Raw genomic sequence first — 17,449 nt, 5'->3', positions numbered from 1 at the left:
TTTCTCCATTGTTGCAATGTCCTGGTGAAATCGCTCGCCGTGCTCGTCGCTCACAGCTCCGCAGTTCGGTGGAAAAAAATCTAGATGAGAGTGCAAAAAATGTATCTTTAGTGACATGTTGCAGCCAAGGCTTTTGTATGCCTTGAGGAGGCTTTCCACCAACAACCTGTAGTTGTCTGCCTTGTTGTTTCCGAGAAAATTTATTGCCACTAACTGGAAGGCTTTCCATGCTGTCTTTTCCTTGCCACGCAGTGCATGGTCAAATGCATCATCTCGAAGAAGTTCACGAATCTAAGGACCAACAAAGACACCTTCCTTTATCTTAGCTTCACTTAACCTTGGAAATTTTCTACGGAGGTACTTGAAAGCTGCTTGTGTTTTGTTAATGGTCTTGACAAAGTTCTTCATCAGACCCAACTTGATGTGTAAGGGTGGTAACAAAATCTTCCTTGATTCAACAAGTGGTGGATGCTGAACACTTTTCCTCCCAGGCTCCAATGACTGTCGGAGTGGCCAGTCTTTCTTGATGTAGTGGGAATCTCTTGCACGACTATCCCATTCGCAGAGAAAACAGCAGTACTTTGTGTATCCAGTCTGCAGACCAAGCAAGAGAGCAACAACCTTCAAATCGCCACAAAACTGCCACTGATGTTGGTCATAGTTTATGCACCTCAAAAGTTGTTTCATGTTGTCATAGGTTTCCTTCATATGGACTGCATGACCAACTGGAATTGATGGCAAAACATTGCCATTATGCAGTAAAAACAGCTTTAAGACTCGTCTTCGATGAATCAACGAACAGTCTCCACTCATCTGGATCGTGAACGATGTTGAGGGCTGCCATCACACCATCGATGTTGTTGCAGGCTACAAGATCACCTTCCATGTAGAAGAATGGGACAAGATCCTTTTGACGGTCACAGAACATGGAAACCCTAACATCACCTGCCAGGAGATTCCACTGCTGTAGTCTGGAGCCCAACAGCTCTGCCTTACTCTTGGGTAGTTCCAAATCCCTGAAAAGGTCTTTCAGTTCACCTTGTGTTATGAGGTGTGGTTCAGAGGAGGAGGATGGGAGAAAATGTGGGTCCTGTGACATTGATGGTTCAGGACCAGAAGTTTCATCCTCTTCCTCGTCTGACTCAAGTGAGAATGATTCTGGTGTATCAGGAACCGGCAGTCCTTCTCCGTGGGGTACTGGGCGTATAGCTGATGGAATGTTTGGATAATGCACAGTCCACTTTTTCTTCTTTGACACACCTTTCCCAACTGGAGGCACCATGCAGAAGTAACAATTGCTGATATGATCTGTTGGCTCTCTCCAAATCATTGGCACTGCAAAAAGCATAGATTTCCTCTTCCTGTTGAACCACTGGCGAAGATTTGTTGCACAAGTGTTGCAGCATATGTGTGGGGCCCACCTCTTGTCCTGATCTCCAATTTTGCAGCCAAAATAAAGGTGGTAGGCTTTCTTAACCATAGTGGTTATACTGCGCTTTTGTGATGCAAAAGTCACTTCACCACAAACATAGCAGAAGTTATCTGCACTGTTCACACAAGTACGAGGCATCTCTGCTCACTTTGGCTAAACAGAAATGTGTCCCTTTGCAAAATCAAACACTGACAAATAAGAGAGCACGACACTGTATGATTTCTAGAGCTGATATAGGGCAATTTGTTCAGCAGAGTGCTGTAAGCTTCGTTATGATTGCATCGTCCATGACTTCTAGGAATAACATTATGCAATTCATATCATGTATGACGCAATACCAGCTTCAGATTGCATCATTCATTGTTTTGCCTAAAAAGCAAGTACTGTCCAAACCCAGTCATAGATTTATTCATAGATCCAGTCAAAGATGTATTTTAGTCATTTCTGGTTTAAATTGAGATCCCTTCCCTTTATAACTCACTTATCCTCCGCTATTCCCAAGTCAAGGGTCGTATATACTGACCCAATAGTATATCTTGAAAACTAGAGCCAATCAACAATTTTAAGCATCATTTTCGTTCTCAGTGACCCAGAATTAGTAAAGTTTGACTACATTTATTTCAGAAGCATTTTGGCTGTAGAGCAGTGTTACATACAGTACCTCAATTATGCATAAACAATTACATTTTTAACACAATGTACTCCTAAAATATTTAAATTTAATTCAATAATGTTTAATTAGGACATTGCAGGAAACTGCCATCTGTTACACTCACAACAATTACAGCCCACACACCTTCTGTATTTTACTTTGCAAGTGATCTTTAAAAGCTGCACCTTCATTTTTTTAGGGGGTAATATTTGGGGTCTGTTGTCTTTTGCAGTATCATTCTACATATTTGTCGTCTTCATTTTAGGTGTTCCCGGTTTAGTTACAGTGAGGTAAAAAGTAGCTGCTCTTGGGTATAGATTGGAACATACTAGCAGAAGGGGCCACTAAACACAATACTCTGTCTTTATTGTACAAAGCCATGATTTAGAAACCAAGACAATTGTGCAACTTCACAGCAAGAACACCAGACCTTGAACAAAATATGTAGTCTTGTAATATGATGCGTTCATGGGGCAGGGAAGATCATGTGCCATAATCTTGTTCTCCCCCCACCTCTAAGTTAATTGTGAAACTTGGTATTGCATTCCATTAAAAACATTGCAATTTAAAACAGGCTTTGTCTCACAGAATTAGATGCCTGTATTCAGTAAAAGGGATTTCTGTTTTGGAGGCTGTCTTAGAGTATGATATTCCTTGCCATCCACAAACTACTTTATGGATGTCTTGTTGAAAACAGTAGAGGAATCAGTGGGGAAAACCTAATTTGTAGAATATAAGATTTGAGACTCTTTTGAATAAACAGTAAAAACAAAGCCAAATTATTCTCTGGTTGCAAGTTGTAACTCCATTTAATGATTCGCCAAGCAAAATTCCTCCTTAAAAGGTGCCCTCAATTCAGAAAAAAATGAAGTTTTTATTTATATATATGTATACACACACGCAAATAGGTCAAACGGTAAGGAGTGAAGCAGGCACAAAAATGTTAATTCTCAAAACACCTCTTCTCCAGTAAGTAATGACAAAAGCTGTTTGCATCATGACAATGCCCACTATACAGGAGACGTTTCAGTTACTTAGGTAGAGGTGTAATAAATACTTATTTTTATTTGTGCTTTGCTAATCTCGCCACAGATTCAGACTTCAGTCTCTGGAAATGCAAAACTCACAGTTTGACTGGGCAGATTAGTTTGGTCGTCACATCTTGAACATTTAATTTTTCCTTATGCTCCAGCATCTGTTAATCTTGAGCACAATCACACTGAATATCAATTAAGAAAAGTACACAGACAGGAACACAGCTACAGAAATTTTATTCAGGGAAATGAAGTGATACTGGGATTTTGGCCAATTTGGGTTGTTGGTTTTTGTTTTTTTTTATCCCTCTCTCAATTTTACTCTATATTCCTCCTCTACATGAAAGACTCTTCACTTTACACTCTTCCCACGTGGCCTGACAAAGGCTGACCTGAGGTTCTAAGGATCCCTATAATTTACACTCCTGCCTCTCTTTTTAAAAACACTGTAAGGGTTGTGTCTTCCCCAGATTGGGAGGCTAGACGATTGGTCAGTGCCAAAGCCACGTAGCAGATGGTGCTTGAGTAGTGAGCAATAGCCTCACTCCAAGTGTAGGGTACATTATGGAGGTCTACCAGCCTGGCAAATGAGACCCTCACTGTTGCTAGCACACTTTCATCTCCCGTACTGTAGTACGCTGCCATCTGTCAAGACACTGAGCCCGACCACGCTTAAAGAAAATTCTCTTTCTCGCTCTCCCTCTTATTTATAGTATTTCTAGAGATCCTGTCTCCCGAAATAAATTATATCTATCCTATACCTATAGGTATAGAACTTCAAAATAGTATCCTATTATCTGTTTGACAATGGTAATGTACTGTAGAAGTGTACATCACCATACTCTCAGTAAATATCATGTATTTTCTTTTTAGATTTGCTGTACAGTAAAAAAGCAACAGGTATTGGCCTTTGTAATATGCTATCAGTAGATGGATGTATGTATATATGAACTGATGTACATGTGTAATTACTCCTGTGCATACTTAATGAAAAATAGAATGTATGTATGATGTCTGCAATCTAGTGTTATAATTCATATTAGAAACTGGCCAGAAAAAAATATTAGGGATGACTACAGACAGATAAGGATTAGTTGTTATTGTAATGCTCAGTTACAATTAGACTCATATGTATCAAGCTTTATACTATGTACATTTATATCAAGTGAGTTTTATGCTTAGAGGTAAAAATAAATTAATCTGACTCTGATCCCTATGCCTTTCTTACACTAGACACTGGATACAAGTAAGAGAATGGGAATAAAATGTTATCTATCTTCTTTTTTTTCGTTTCTTCCTCTTCCATGTGCAGAATGTGACAAGCTGCGGAGGGATGGCTATCGAAGTTCTCAATATTACTCTCAGGGTCCAACCTTCTCTTCTTCTAGTGCAGCCTGTGGAAGTTACCAAGATGATTATGAAGAAATTGAACGAAAGGTAAGGAATAGGGCTGTCAAATGATTAAAAAACACACGCAATTTCAAAATTTAAAAAAAAAAGTTGCAATTATTCGCAGTTTTAATTGCACTGTTAAACAATATAGAATACCAATTTAAATTCAGCATGGAAACATGTCCTCTGGAATGGTGGTTGAAGCATGAAGGGACATATAAATATTAAGTATATCTGGCACATAAATAACTTGCAATGCTGGCTACAAAAGTGCCATTCCTGTTCTCCCTTCTCACGCCTGTTCTTACTTACAGGTGACATTGTAAATAAAAAGCAGGCAGCATTATCTCCTGTAAACGTAAACAAACTTTTTTGTCTTAATGATTGGCTGAACAAGAAGTAGGACTGAGTGGACTTGTAGGCTCTAAAATTCTACATTTGTAAGTTGCACTTACACAATAAAGAGATCGCACTACAGTACTTGTGTGAGGTGAATTGAAAAATATTATTTTTTATTTTTTTTACAGTGCAAATATTTGTAATAAAAAATAATAACAAAGTGAAAACTGCATACTTTGTATTCTGTTTTGTAATTGAAATCACTATATTTGAAAATGTAGAAAAAATCCAAAATATATTTATTATTATTTTAAATTGGTATTCTATTATTGTCTAACAGTGTGATTAAAACTGCATTGAATCATGGATATTTTTTAAATCTAGTTAATTTGTTTTGTGTTAATCGCTTGCGTTAGCTACGATTAATTGACAGCCCTAATAAGGATGCAGGAGATTGGGAAGAATTCATTAAGTGGACTATAAAACCTGCTCTTCATATTATTTATATAGGCTGAGATTTATAAAGAAGTTTAAGGGAGTTAGGTGCTAATAAAAGTTGGGCATCTAACTTCCTTAGGCTCTTTGAAAATCCTAGCTCTGACTATATATATCTATATGTAAATAAAGTTCCCATTAGTGTAATACAAGGATGACAGTGTGAATGGCCTGGTAATGTTCCAGGGAGAAGGTGTATCTTATGTATTAACAATGGCAGCTGTTTTGAAATAGGGTCATGTTAGTTTTTACTAATCTTTTTATGATAAAGTATCAGGTGGGGCCATTAACCCAGGTACACAACATGATTGTGTTCACACGAGTACACTGACTTCATACCCTGGTGTAATGTGGTTGTCTTTTTTTTTTTAATTTATTTTAATAATGGAGATATACCCATCTCCTAGAACTGGAAGGGACCCCCCGAAGGGTCATTGAGTCTAGCCCCCTGCCTTCACTAGCAGGACCAAGTACTGATTTTGCCCCAGATCCCTAAGTGGCCCCCTCAAGGATTGAACTCTCAACCCTGGGTTTAGCAGGCCAGTGCTCAAACCACCGAGCTATCGCTCCCCCCAAATGCTCAAAGTGCTGAGCTATTCCTCCCTCCATGTCATTTCAGTACTCAGAAGTTCTGTCCTAATGTATCCCATCTCTCTGTAATGAATTCCAAGGAAATGAAAGATCTCATATTGATATTGGTTTGGCTCACTGCATGTCAGTTTGCTTCGTATTATGTTCCCTGTCTCAGCTCAGCAACGCTGGGCAATTGTCTCAGAACCTGGAAATTACTGAAACAAATGAAGTGTGATGGAAGGGACAGTTTTAGCTATAAGATGGTTAAGATGGTTTTGTAGTCTTCATGTGATTTTGGTCATTTCAACTACAGAAACACTATGTTGCATTAATATTAAAGTTCTGAGTTAACTGTATAAAAGCAAGAAAATTCCAATCTGCGAAATGGTAAGCTGTCCTTAACTCCTTAACATTGTGCGTAAGTGTTGCCGCGCATGTATTATCCAAGTTATTGTATCCTGTGATATCTTGGTACAAAATATTGCCCGCCCAGCAATAACCTGGCATTCTTTTGTCAGTTCGTATCACAGCCCTTATCTTTATGGTAGTTTAGTTTCTCTTTTTGGTTGTTTAATACTAACATTATACCATGTGTTTGCGTATGTGTGTCAGTATATAAATTGTGACTACACTGTGAGGTCTGCCGGTCCTTTGAATTCAATGTAAAGTGACTGATAATATCATATAGTTTTCCCACTTCCATTGTCCACATTGCCTCACATCAATGACAGGGCTGTGGCTTTGTAGAAACTTCAACTATTCTTGCTGTGCTTTAACAGTATCCATTGTAACATCTCATTTAAACCCATTGTGTATGCAGTATGGAAGTAAGAATATTACAATGATGATAATCTGCAAAGACCTATTGAAATCACTAGGAGTCATAATACAATATGTGCTCTTTATTATAAAAACTATTGTCTACATGTGTTCATAGCTGTTGCTGTGTGTGTGTGTTTGTGTGTGTTTTTAAGCTATTTTAAGTATCTGGTTGTCCTAGTTAGTATTGCGGTCCTTATAGATAGATAGTCCACAGAACTGCATTTGTAAAACTAGTGAGGTATGATGTAACATTAAGGTTGTTTATAGGTGAGCAGACCTACTAAGGACTAATTGCCATGGATAATTCTGCTTAGAGACTAAACACTGTCATCCTTAAGGTTTCTGTGGTATGTTGTTTTAAAATTATTAATAAAGGAATTGCTAATATTTTGTTCAGTTAGTCTATGCGTTCTGAAATGTTTAACTGTAAATGATTACAATTCATTGAGTGAATAGCATTTCTATTTCAAATTAAAACAACTTCCTCTTAATCTGTGTTACTCAAAGCATGGTTTAGTGTGAAGGAGGATAGACAGATGCAAGGTTGACACAGTTTTTAGTGGCACTAATTAACTGAGCACCATTAGCTCTCTCACTCTAGCTTAAAAACTTAGTAGGATTTTACCTATTAGCAAAATTGCAGTGTGGCTCTCCCTTCATACTGTAGAGTTTCAATGGTTCATGTTTTTTTTGCATCTGTAGCAACTTTTTTTTAACTTTAAAGTGATATTCTAGAATTTTACTTTGTTTGAAATTACCACCTCTCAAAAACCATTCTCTAAAATTGAAGTTTAATCCCATTGGTAAAAAAGTCAAAGGCTTCTAAGAATGTAGCTGTAAATGGGACTTGAGCCCATAAGTTTTAATTTATGGGGTTAGAAAAGTACTCAAGCAACAGTCTGGATTTGAGCTCAGAATTCTTCCATATTGCAGCACGACTGATTCAAACAGCAAAAACATCCCCTCTTCATAAACAGCAGATATCATTAGAAAGCTTTCATCAAAAGCAATCAAAGCAAACGTTTAACAGGCAGATCAGAAGAATGACATATTTCAGTGTTGTAATTGGAGAGTAATAGAATAGTGAATGGATCAATGAATTCTCATTTACTGTTTGAAAACTTTCCCCTAAATTGGCATTATTCCATTTTTGCTTCAGGAAAAGTATATTATAAAGCATGGTAATTTCAGATAATGGACTTATCCGAAGTTTCCATGCTCTCTAAAAATTTCTGGGAGACTAGGTAATGTAGCTGGATAATTCTTTATTTTCTAGACAGTTGACATGAAATCATGGTACAAGTGTAAGTATAGTTCTCTCAGCTAAGTCACCAGAGGATGATGATCACATCAAAAAACACTACACTGTCTGCTTAGGAAAGGTTTGGATTGGCAGAGTGTCTGGTATTCTAGAGGACTATTCCAGTGAACTGTCAGGGATGTATAGGCGAGTTTATCCATTTTTTAAAAAAACGAGAAACTGAATAAACGAGTATGGTTTTCTGAAAGAGAGTTTGTATAATACAAAATATTTACACTGCCCTTTTTTTCTCATGGAAAGGCTTCTAAATTACAGTACACACAATATGAACTAAATAGTTTCCTTGTGTAACTCCACGAGGGTATGTCTTCACTACCGACATTAAAGCGCTACCGCGGCAGCGCTTTAACATGGCTGCGTAGTCACGGCACCAGTGCCGGGAGAGCGCTCTCCCAGAGCTGTAAAAAAACCCCACCTCCATAGGGGTGTAGCTCCCAGCGCTGGTGCACTGTCTACACTGCCACTTTCCAGCGCTGAAACTTGCAGCACTCAGGGAGGTGTTTTTTCACACCCCCGAGGGGGAAAGTTTCAGCGCTGTAAAATGGCAGTGTAAACAAGGCCTAAGTGTAGTTCATTAAGGATGAATTTGTCCCTTTGTATTTTAAATCTCAATAGTAAAGACTGGATTAGTCTTACGGATTCTCTTTTTGTAAAAGAAGACCATCACTCTCAGTGGCCTGTGCTTATCTGGTTTCCTAGTAACAAAGAAGGTGTTACTTCAATCACTGACTCCCCCTTTTAGAGTGGTAGCCCTGTTAGTCTGTAAAGCCAATGAGGAGTCATGCCTAAATAAATTTGTTAGTCTCTAAGATGCCACAAGGACTCCTCATTGTTTTTGCTGATTCCCCCTTGCTTTCTGAAAGTGTGTATTATACTATATAATTTAAATATGTTTGTCTTTTTACATGTTTTTTCTCATTCATTCTCTTTTTCACTCATTCTCTTTCTTTCTTTCTTTTTCTCTCACTCAACAGTCTAGTCTGTTAGACTGCATATCTCAGTCTTGCATTAGCGCCTGCTGTTCCTTGGTTCCATGGAGCCTCAAGGTACCTAGCCACAATGGAAGCATCCAGCTGTCCTAGTTGCAGCTTGATGTTACTGTAGCATTAGCATATCTGGAATCTTACTGTGCTTTTATTCTTTGTTCCTCACTTGCTGCTGTTTTCTTTGTAAAAACAAACAAAAACCACCACCAACAAAAGTGATGTTAAATCCAGTCATGCCCTTTTTTTCCACATTAGCTCAGTTGTCTGCAGCTCAGATCCTTTGTTTACTTGATAAACTAACACATTTTCATCGCCTTTGCAAACCTGTTAACAGTCGCTTCTCTTTAAACTTCTGCGAGGAGCAGTGTGTTTTATTTAATGGCTATTTGATGACAATCATCTAGTTCTATTAGTGATCAAAAGCTTTCAAATATTGTGACTAGCATGATTTGACAATAAGGAATGCCGATTGCACAGAGTACATGGACTCAGAGATGCATCACACTGTGCCTTTATTTCAACAAACGGGTAGAAAAAAGTATTTCCCGCTTGTTAATGGGGAAGAAAATATATATTTGTCACTTTGCTCATCAGAGCTGTTGGTTCTCTTTTCTTTTCAGCATTCTGCAGCAGTTGGGGTCCTTAGAAATCATAGGTGGAAAGAAATTTATTAATAGTATTTACACATGGGAATTGAGATTTGAAGCTGGGGTTTTCCAAGGAGTCTCAAAGAACTGGGTGCCTAGCTGCCTTAGGCCCCTTTGAAAACCCTACATTGATGTGACTTGTGAGAGCTCTGGACTTCCTGAATTGGCTCTTGTAACAATATTGATCTTCATTGATGAAATTTCCTTCAGTGTATACAGGCTAAGAGAGGCCTGTACTGCTTTGAGAGACATAGCTCCTGCATTATATTGCTTCCTGCTTCTTAATACCCCAAGGGTGTGGCAGGCTGGCAGTTGTGATGATGTTGTGTCTGCATAGCAGAAACAAAATGTCATAAGGAGCACTGGCTAGGAAACCGTAAGACACTGAGGAGATAATGTAGTGAAGAGATTAACAGAAGGGCACTGTCCAAAAGGAAAGCTCATGTGTGTATGTTGGATGGGAGTTTCAAGAGGCCAGAGTGATTTAGAGGCATAAGTCCTATTGAAAGTTAAGGGATGTATGCCTCTAAATCACTTGGCACGTTTGGAAATCCCACCCATTTTCTTCAAAAGATTGTTCAAATGGTAGAATTCTAATACACAGAAATAATTAAAGAAGCACTGTAGCAACAGAGGAAAGAGAAGGAGATAAAGAAGATACTAGAAGACTTGATGGTTTTTTGGTAGCTAAGTCATTTCTACTCACAAAAAAATCCTCCCTTAACAAGACAGTGAGTGATAAGAGTTCAGGGGCAATGGCTAAGGGATTGATGAATTAGTCAAGAAAACTGGAGATAAGTCTGTCCAGGTTGTCCATCTTGAGATAAATAATGTAAGAAATACTAACTGTACCTAAAAAGAAGTTCCAGCCACCTTGCCTTACAACAGAGAGGTGGTTTGGTTTCAGATGTTGTTTATAATAGGAAGTGAATGATTGAGATACCAATAGCAAAGTTGGTAAGTGAGACTGAAAATGGTAAATATATAATCAATAATGAGGATTCTCCCAGATTCAGAGGGATTTGAGGATTGCCACTAGCTGGACCAGTAAATGACACATTTAATGTAATTGAATGCAGATTCATAGTGAAAGCAGCAGTGATCCCAAAAAGATTGGAGTATACAAACTAAATGGAGTAGTTACACAAACTGTGGATTGACCAGGAAAGAAATGTAAAGGCCTTTGGTTTGTGTGGTGGGGTTTTTTTATATTATTATTATTATTATTATTAAACAGAATAGCACTTGAAGCCATTTGTATTTGCCTGGAGAAGAAACTGCAAACAGGACAATGAGATACATGAATAGAAAGCTATTCTGTTCTTATCCAAAGCTCTGCATAGACTTTAGTTCTCAGTTTTGCTTATCTGTTCAGAGGAGTTTTATTCATAGAAATGGTTGCAGGGTGAATAGACATTTCAAGGGTTTTTTTTATTGTAAGGGCAAGTTTATAGAGGTTTAATTTGTTATCTGAGAAGACAGGACTTCCAGGTGACCTTCTAGAAACCTTTGGAGGCAGTCTGTCTCTATTAGGAGATTAAGAGTAAACAGGGAATTTAGGCAGAACATGCTGTGAAATAATCAGCCTAGAGCCGGTTGCCAGTTAAGGTCTTTGAAGCAAATAGTATAAATCTTCTGAGGAAGAGAAACCATTTTATAGGTAACGGGAACACTGAGGGACAGAATCCCAACAAAATGATGAAGAGTTTAGAGGAAACATCCTTTCTGAGTCTATTTCCCTGTAGGCCAAATTTTCCAAGGGGGGAGATCTCACTTCAATCTCTGTTTTAGTTCAGACTTTTTTCTACAATGTCCAATGCGCACATCAATGAAAAATTGTATATGGTCCAAGTTCATCATTTGCATGTGCAATGAAAAACTGAGCATTCAAGCAGTAGCTCGTGCAAAGATATGTGCCTACAAATTAGAAGCCATACTTTGAAATTTGGCCCTATTGATCCAAAATAAAAGCCAGTATGAAGCAGAGAATTTTTACAATTCTAAAATGGGAAAGTTGCTTTCTGTTGTTTCAGAAATACTCTGTGTTTATGGCTATACTGATGTGCTATATGGCCAGTATAATCTCGTAGTATTGCCCCTTGCACTACCACTGTGATGTAATGTGCCGTATTTGATAAAAGATATTCCTGCAGTTAGAATGGTCACTCATCTAATCTACATACAAGGCTGTGTGCACTAGCCTAGAAAAGTAGATGACCTTGAAATATTTAAAAGAGCCTACTTCCATATTTGGCAAGAAATCTGTATCTCCCATAAGCGGCCAATTTAGAGATGAACCATTTCAATGCAGATGGACCCAGGCTGCTGTTTCCCAGCAGGTGATCTGTGCACAGCTTTGTAAATGTCATGCCTTTTCAGTACACTGATGTGGAAAAGTGTAAACAAATAGTACCTACCACTACCACTGTTAGTATCCTGGGAGCAGGAATAGGAAGAAGGGGAAGTTGTGTGCTTTAAGAAGCCAGTACAATGGGAAAAAATCATCTGTAGTTGGAGCCTGATTTCCCACCCCACCCCCTAAAGCACCAAATTTCCAAAACTCCCTTTTAATGGAAATACAAATGTGTCCTCCAGCTTGAAAGAGCAGTTTCCATCAAAACAGCATTTTAGCTGCAGTCGGCACAAATAGTGCTTTGAATCACTTTTCACAAGGATCTTCACCTGTATATTTGTTTGCTCATTTGGCCCCCTTAATTTTCTGAATCCTGATTTTTCTGAAAAATGTAGGCAGTTGCCCCAGATCTTTGGATAATCAGGATTCCACCACTGTTTTCTCCTTCTAGATGTTTTTGTTGTTTCCCCTCCATCTGATCACTCCACTGTACAACAGGTTCATTTAGAAGAAAAATATTGTCTGTGCCCTGTTTGTCGGAGTAATTTCCTTGAAAGAGAAGGCGAGCGTCTTAACTGAATATCTCTGTCACTTGTCATACTGGAGCAGCCCCTGGTGATTGCCTGATGACAGCTGAGACCTAGAGCACCACATAGTTTCAATGTGACAGTTATCGATTCTGACAGTATCAAGCAACCAGAGGAAAAGTAGGTTACTGGAGCTTATCACCACACACAAAGGGCAAAACTGTGCTTCAAATATGTCCCTTGGCACATGAACCAAGGAGAGAGAAAAACCTCTGGTTGGAAATAATGTTACTCACCATCAAACAGATTCTGACTACTCCATTGAAACAAACACACACACTATTTTTCCTTTCTGTTCTATTGTACTGTAACAATACAGGTTAACACCACTTACAGTTCAGGATCATTTGCCATTTTCATTAGAAACCCATTATACCTCAGCTATACATATATTTTTTTAACCAAATTTGGCTGAAACATGGAATACAAGCTGCCATTCCTTATGTGATAGTGTTTGTTAGTTTTTCTCCATTGTTTATCTCATGCAGTTTTGTTAAAAGCTTCAGTGGTGGAAAAAAATCTGTTGAGGGTTGAGATTTTTTTAAAGCAATTTAGACCTCAGTTCTCTGCATGAAGTGATTCCCGTTGGCTTCAGTGGAGCATAGCCACAAGAATCTGCCCATGGAGCTTTGTGCAAGATTGGGTCCCTAAACTATACTTAGGCTTTGTCTACACTAAAGGGAAAAGTCAATCTAAGCTACGCAATTCGAGTTACGTGAATAGCGTAACTCAAATGGATGTAGCTTAGATCTACTTACTGCGGCGCCCACACTATGCAACGTCAACAGGAGATGCTCTCCTGTCGACTCCCCTTACTCTTCTTGATCAGGTGGCGTACAGGAGTCAATAGGAGAGTGATCAGCAGTTGATTTAGTGGGTCTTCACTAGACCTGCTAAATCAACTGCCAATGCATCAATCGCTGTAGCGTCAATCTGGTAAGTGTAGACAAGCCCTTAATGAACTTAAGACAGTTGGTATTTGGCCCCTCTAAAATATGAATGGAAGTGTCCATAGATCAGATAATACACCAGGATCATCAATATAGTATTCAATAGAGAAATATAAAGAAAATCCTACACTTCAAAGCATATTCCCATATCATGGAAATACAGTATTATTAGTGTCATTTATCATTTCCATCGAGAGGCCCCAGCCCCATTGTACTAGGCTCTGTTCAAACAAATCATAAAAAGGTGGCCCCGGCCCCAAAGGGTGTACAGTCTAGATGGTGGTGGTGGGGAATCGGATACAACAAGCGGGGGGAGTAAAACAGGACAGTGAGATGATTGTGATCCATGTATTAAGCAGCACAACAGCTGCCTACACCATTTTTATACTACTGTACTTTTTAGAAAAATTGAGTACAATTTTTTAAATCTCTGTTAAAATATATATATATATATATTGTACAGACATCTCCCCAAATCCTCAGCCCCTGGCCCATAAGTAGAGGCTGCAAAGCACCTGCAGAGAGTCACGGATTCCACTTCCATATATGACAGTCAAGCTATGAGGAATGAATGATAGCAGTGGGCAGCAGTGATTGGATACCTCATTGAAGAGCGAGTTTTTGATAATGCCTCCCTAATAAGGGGTTGTTCTTACCTGGCAGAATGACAAAGGGATTGAATTGGTGCACACCATCCCAGGTTGAATGTCCTGAAACACAGTTGTCAGTAGAAATGTAAGAGGGAGTATCTTGAAGCATGGTAGTCAGAGAGAGGGAAGATCCATCAACACCACAGCTTCTCCTAACACTTACAAAATGTTTTGTTTTTCTTTCTAAACAAGGACTTTTCTCCAGTTCTCTATCCTTCCCTGTCACTGGGGTTGGCTACGATAACCTCCCTGGCTCCAGGGAAGAGAGCTGAGAATTTATGACGAACTGTTCAGGGATCTTGACCCTCACCTCCAAGCCCATGGATGTGCACAGCGCCCTCTGTTCTGCACATGTACTCAGTCCAACTGTCCTTGGAATTAGTCTGACTGACGCCATCAGTATATTCACATCAGAAAGGGGTTACGTTCCTCCCCTCTCCACCACCCGTGGCCCCAGAATCTGGCTTATGTACTATAACAAATGATAGTACCACTAAACAAATGTCACTCAGCCGAAAGCCTTTTTTTGGCACAGTAATTTTGGGTAGTGAAAATACTGTGCGAGCTTTGTTGTTCTCCGCCCACCTCCCCCAAATAGCGGCATGGAGGCAAAGCATGGTCCTTTAACAAGGAATGACTTTATAAGGTATGCAAATCCTATGATAGCGTGGTAATAATTAGATTTCCTAGTAAAATTCAGTGGTGGTTAACTTAATTGTTTTTGTTCCTTGGTATTATTAATGTATACCTTTTTCCTCATCACTGAGGTGGGTCAGGGTTTCTCTCCTGTGCTTTATTTTAGTTCTTTGCTTCACTGAGCTGCATAAAAAACTGTCTCTTCATAACAGGCTTCTTGCTAAAACTGTGCACATCACAACTAGGTAAACAGGAGCTCAGTTCTGATGTCCCTTGCTAGCACATTGCTGAGAGAGGCATACAAGGAGGCAAACATGGAAGTTAACTAATCTGATAGTGCATAATGCAGTTGTTCCCAGAATAACAATTGCAAAATCAGCAAAGATTCTTGTGGCACCTTATAGACTAACAGATGTATTGGAGCATGAGCTTTCGTGGGTGAATACCCACTTCGTCGGATGCATGCATTTCACCCACGAAAGCTCATGCTCCAATACGTCTGTTAGTCTATAAGGTGCCACTGGACTCTTAGTCCAGCAAACACGGCTACTCCTCTGCTACTTAACTGCAAAACGGAATACAGTTAATAAATAACTTTATCATTTGCCATGCTCAAGATCATTTCTCATGCTACTTTAACATATACTCTTGAATCTGAGCAGTTTTGTTAGATAAATAACAAGTTTTCATTTATAAAAAAAACCATACTTTTTATGGGCAGGCTCTGATATCCTTACTCTTTGTGAGCAGTATCTCGCTCCACGAGTAGTCCTGCTGGCTGCAGTGAGACTGCTTGCAGTGTCAAATACTGTTCGTTGTCAGTAAGGCTGTCACAATTTGTCCTGACATTTTTTTTTTCTTATAAGAAATTCATACTGTTGTATACATTTCTTTTTGTAGTGCTCAGTCCCTTCCCCAGAAGAGGAAAAGCTTATTAGCATCAAGAGAGCTAGAACACCAGTTTCAAATGAATGTTCTGATATCAACACCCAAACTAACTGGACCAAGTCACTTCCATTGCCAACACCAGAGGAGAAAATGCGACAGCAAGCACAAGCGGTCCAAACAGATGTGGTTCCTATTAATGTAACTGGTAGGCTTTTAATTTCAGTGGTGTTTAGAATGCCTGTGGGTTGGGGGGTGGGGGAGGGCGAAAGATGAACCCTAGTCAGTTTTGTTTGTTTGTTTGTTACCTGAAGCACATGATTTAGTTACATCACCTGAAATAAATACTAGTTATTGCACCTTTATTTCAAAACAGTGGTTTGTGAACCCTAGTCAGACATTTAATTTAATGAAGGAAACCAACAGCATGGTCTTAAAACAGAATAAAAATCGATGAGATCTAATGGGAAAATTGATACCAATTACATTTGGCAATGATTTTCAGGATTTTATCTTAAGAATTTATGGAAGGGAGGTTATCAAAAGATTTCTGTCCCCAAAGTGGGCGAGTTTCAACATTTGGAATATATATATATATATATATATATATATATATATATATATATAAAATCCTTAAATAAAAAAAACCTTTTATTATTGATGGCAAGAGGCTTACAGGGAAAGTATATGGGTGAGGATATAAAAAGAGTTGTTGGGCTGCTTATATTTATGGCTCTTGGGAGGAAATTTCCCTTTGTATATATGTATTCCATATTTCTGTAGATCAGTAATATATTGACCCTAAATGTAAAAAAACATTGTGGGTGATTTTAGGTGCATAATTCCCATTTAAGACTATGGAAGTTACACTGCTGAAAATCAGCTAGACCCAGAAAAGTTTTTGGTGTATCCCAAATTAGAACTTTCATGAAAGATTAAATCATCACTTAATTTTTCCTTGTGTCTGAATATTATAAAGATTTGTATATTATAGGTTGTTCAGGATGTGTGTTTATGTTTAGATGCCAGAAACAGGAAGAAATTCAGTATCTGACTTATTTCAAACCTCACATGGCTTCCATTTGACTCCAAGCTTACCATTATATTGTACTCAACAGCATGTGATATTTGATTTTGTTTAATAATTTATTAAGATGGGGTGTTCACCTCTCCTGTTTGATTACTAATAACTATTTAATACACATCCTTTTTATTAATATAATTTTGTGAAAGAACCGCATAGAATTAGTGCTGAATGTTTCCATTGGTGAAATTTTACAATTTTATACAACTTCAGGCCAATAATGAACACTACAAAGAAATCTGCAAATCAAGAGAAAATGTCATGGACATTAAAAGAAGACACCAGAAAATAATGAAATGTTTCTAATTAACAACACAAATTCAACACTGAAGTATTGCAGACCAATTGGCATTATCTTGGAAATATAGGATACACAGGTGCAGAAGGTGGTGTTATGGGAACAATGGATTATCTGCCGTAATCAATAAGTCTGAGCATGGCTTAGATATTGTGACAGCAGGAGCACAACATACTTATAAATTGAGTAATCTGCAGTTCACAGTAATGACCTCTGTGTACTGCAAATGTACAGTGGAGACAAACAGATGGAAAGAAGGGGGCAGGGAAGAATAAAAAGATAAGAGATCAAGTAACTGCCATGGGTTTAATTT

The 17,449-nt window shown here is 38.4% G+C and overlaps 1 protein-coding gene across 5 annotated transcripts in view; it reads left to right on the top strand.

Annotated features, from left to right (window-relative positions):
* NHSL1 (NHS like 1) overlaps window positions 1-17,449 on the top strand; it is a 242,955-nt gene that overhangs the window by 199,826 nt on the left and 25,680 nt on the right. For all 5 annotated transcript variants that reach the window (XM_045010882.1, XM_045010881.1, XM_045010880.1 and 2 more), the window contains exons 3-4: window positions 4,431-4,555; window positions 15,770-15,962. In XM_045010882.1, coding sequence (XP_044866817.1) covers window positions 4,431-4,555; window positions 15,770-15,962 — 318 coding nt within the window. The remainder of the gene's footprint in view (window positions 1-4,430; window positions 4,556-15,769; window positions 15,963-17,449) is intronic.

The sequence above is a fragment of the Mauremys mutica genome, chromosome 3 (genome assembly GCF_020497125.1).
Source record: "Mauremys mutica isolate MM-2020 ecotype Southern chromosome 3, ASM2049712v1, whole genome shotgun sequence".
NCBI lineage: Eukaryota > Metazoa > Chordata > Testudines > Geoemydidae > Mauremys > Mauremys mutica.
The sequence above is the reverse complement of the archived record's forward strand: the minus strand, read 5'-3'. Positions and strand labels throughout refer to the sequence as shown.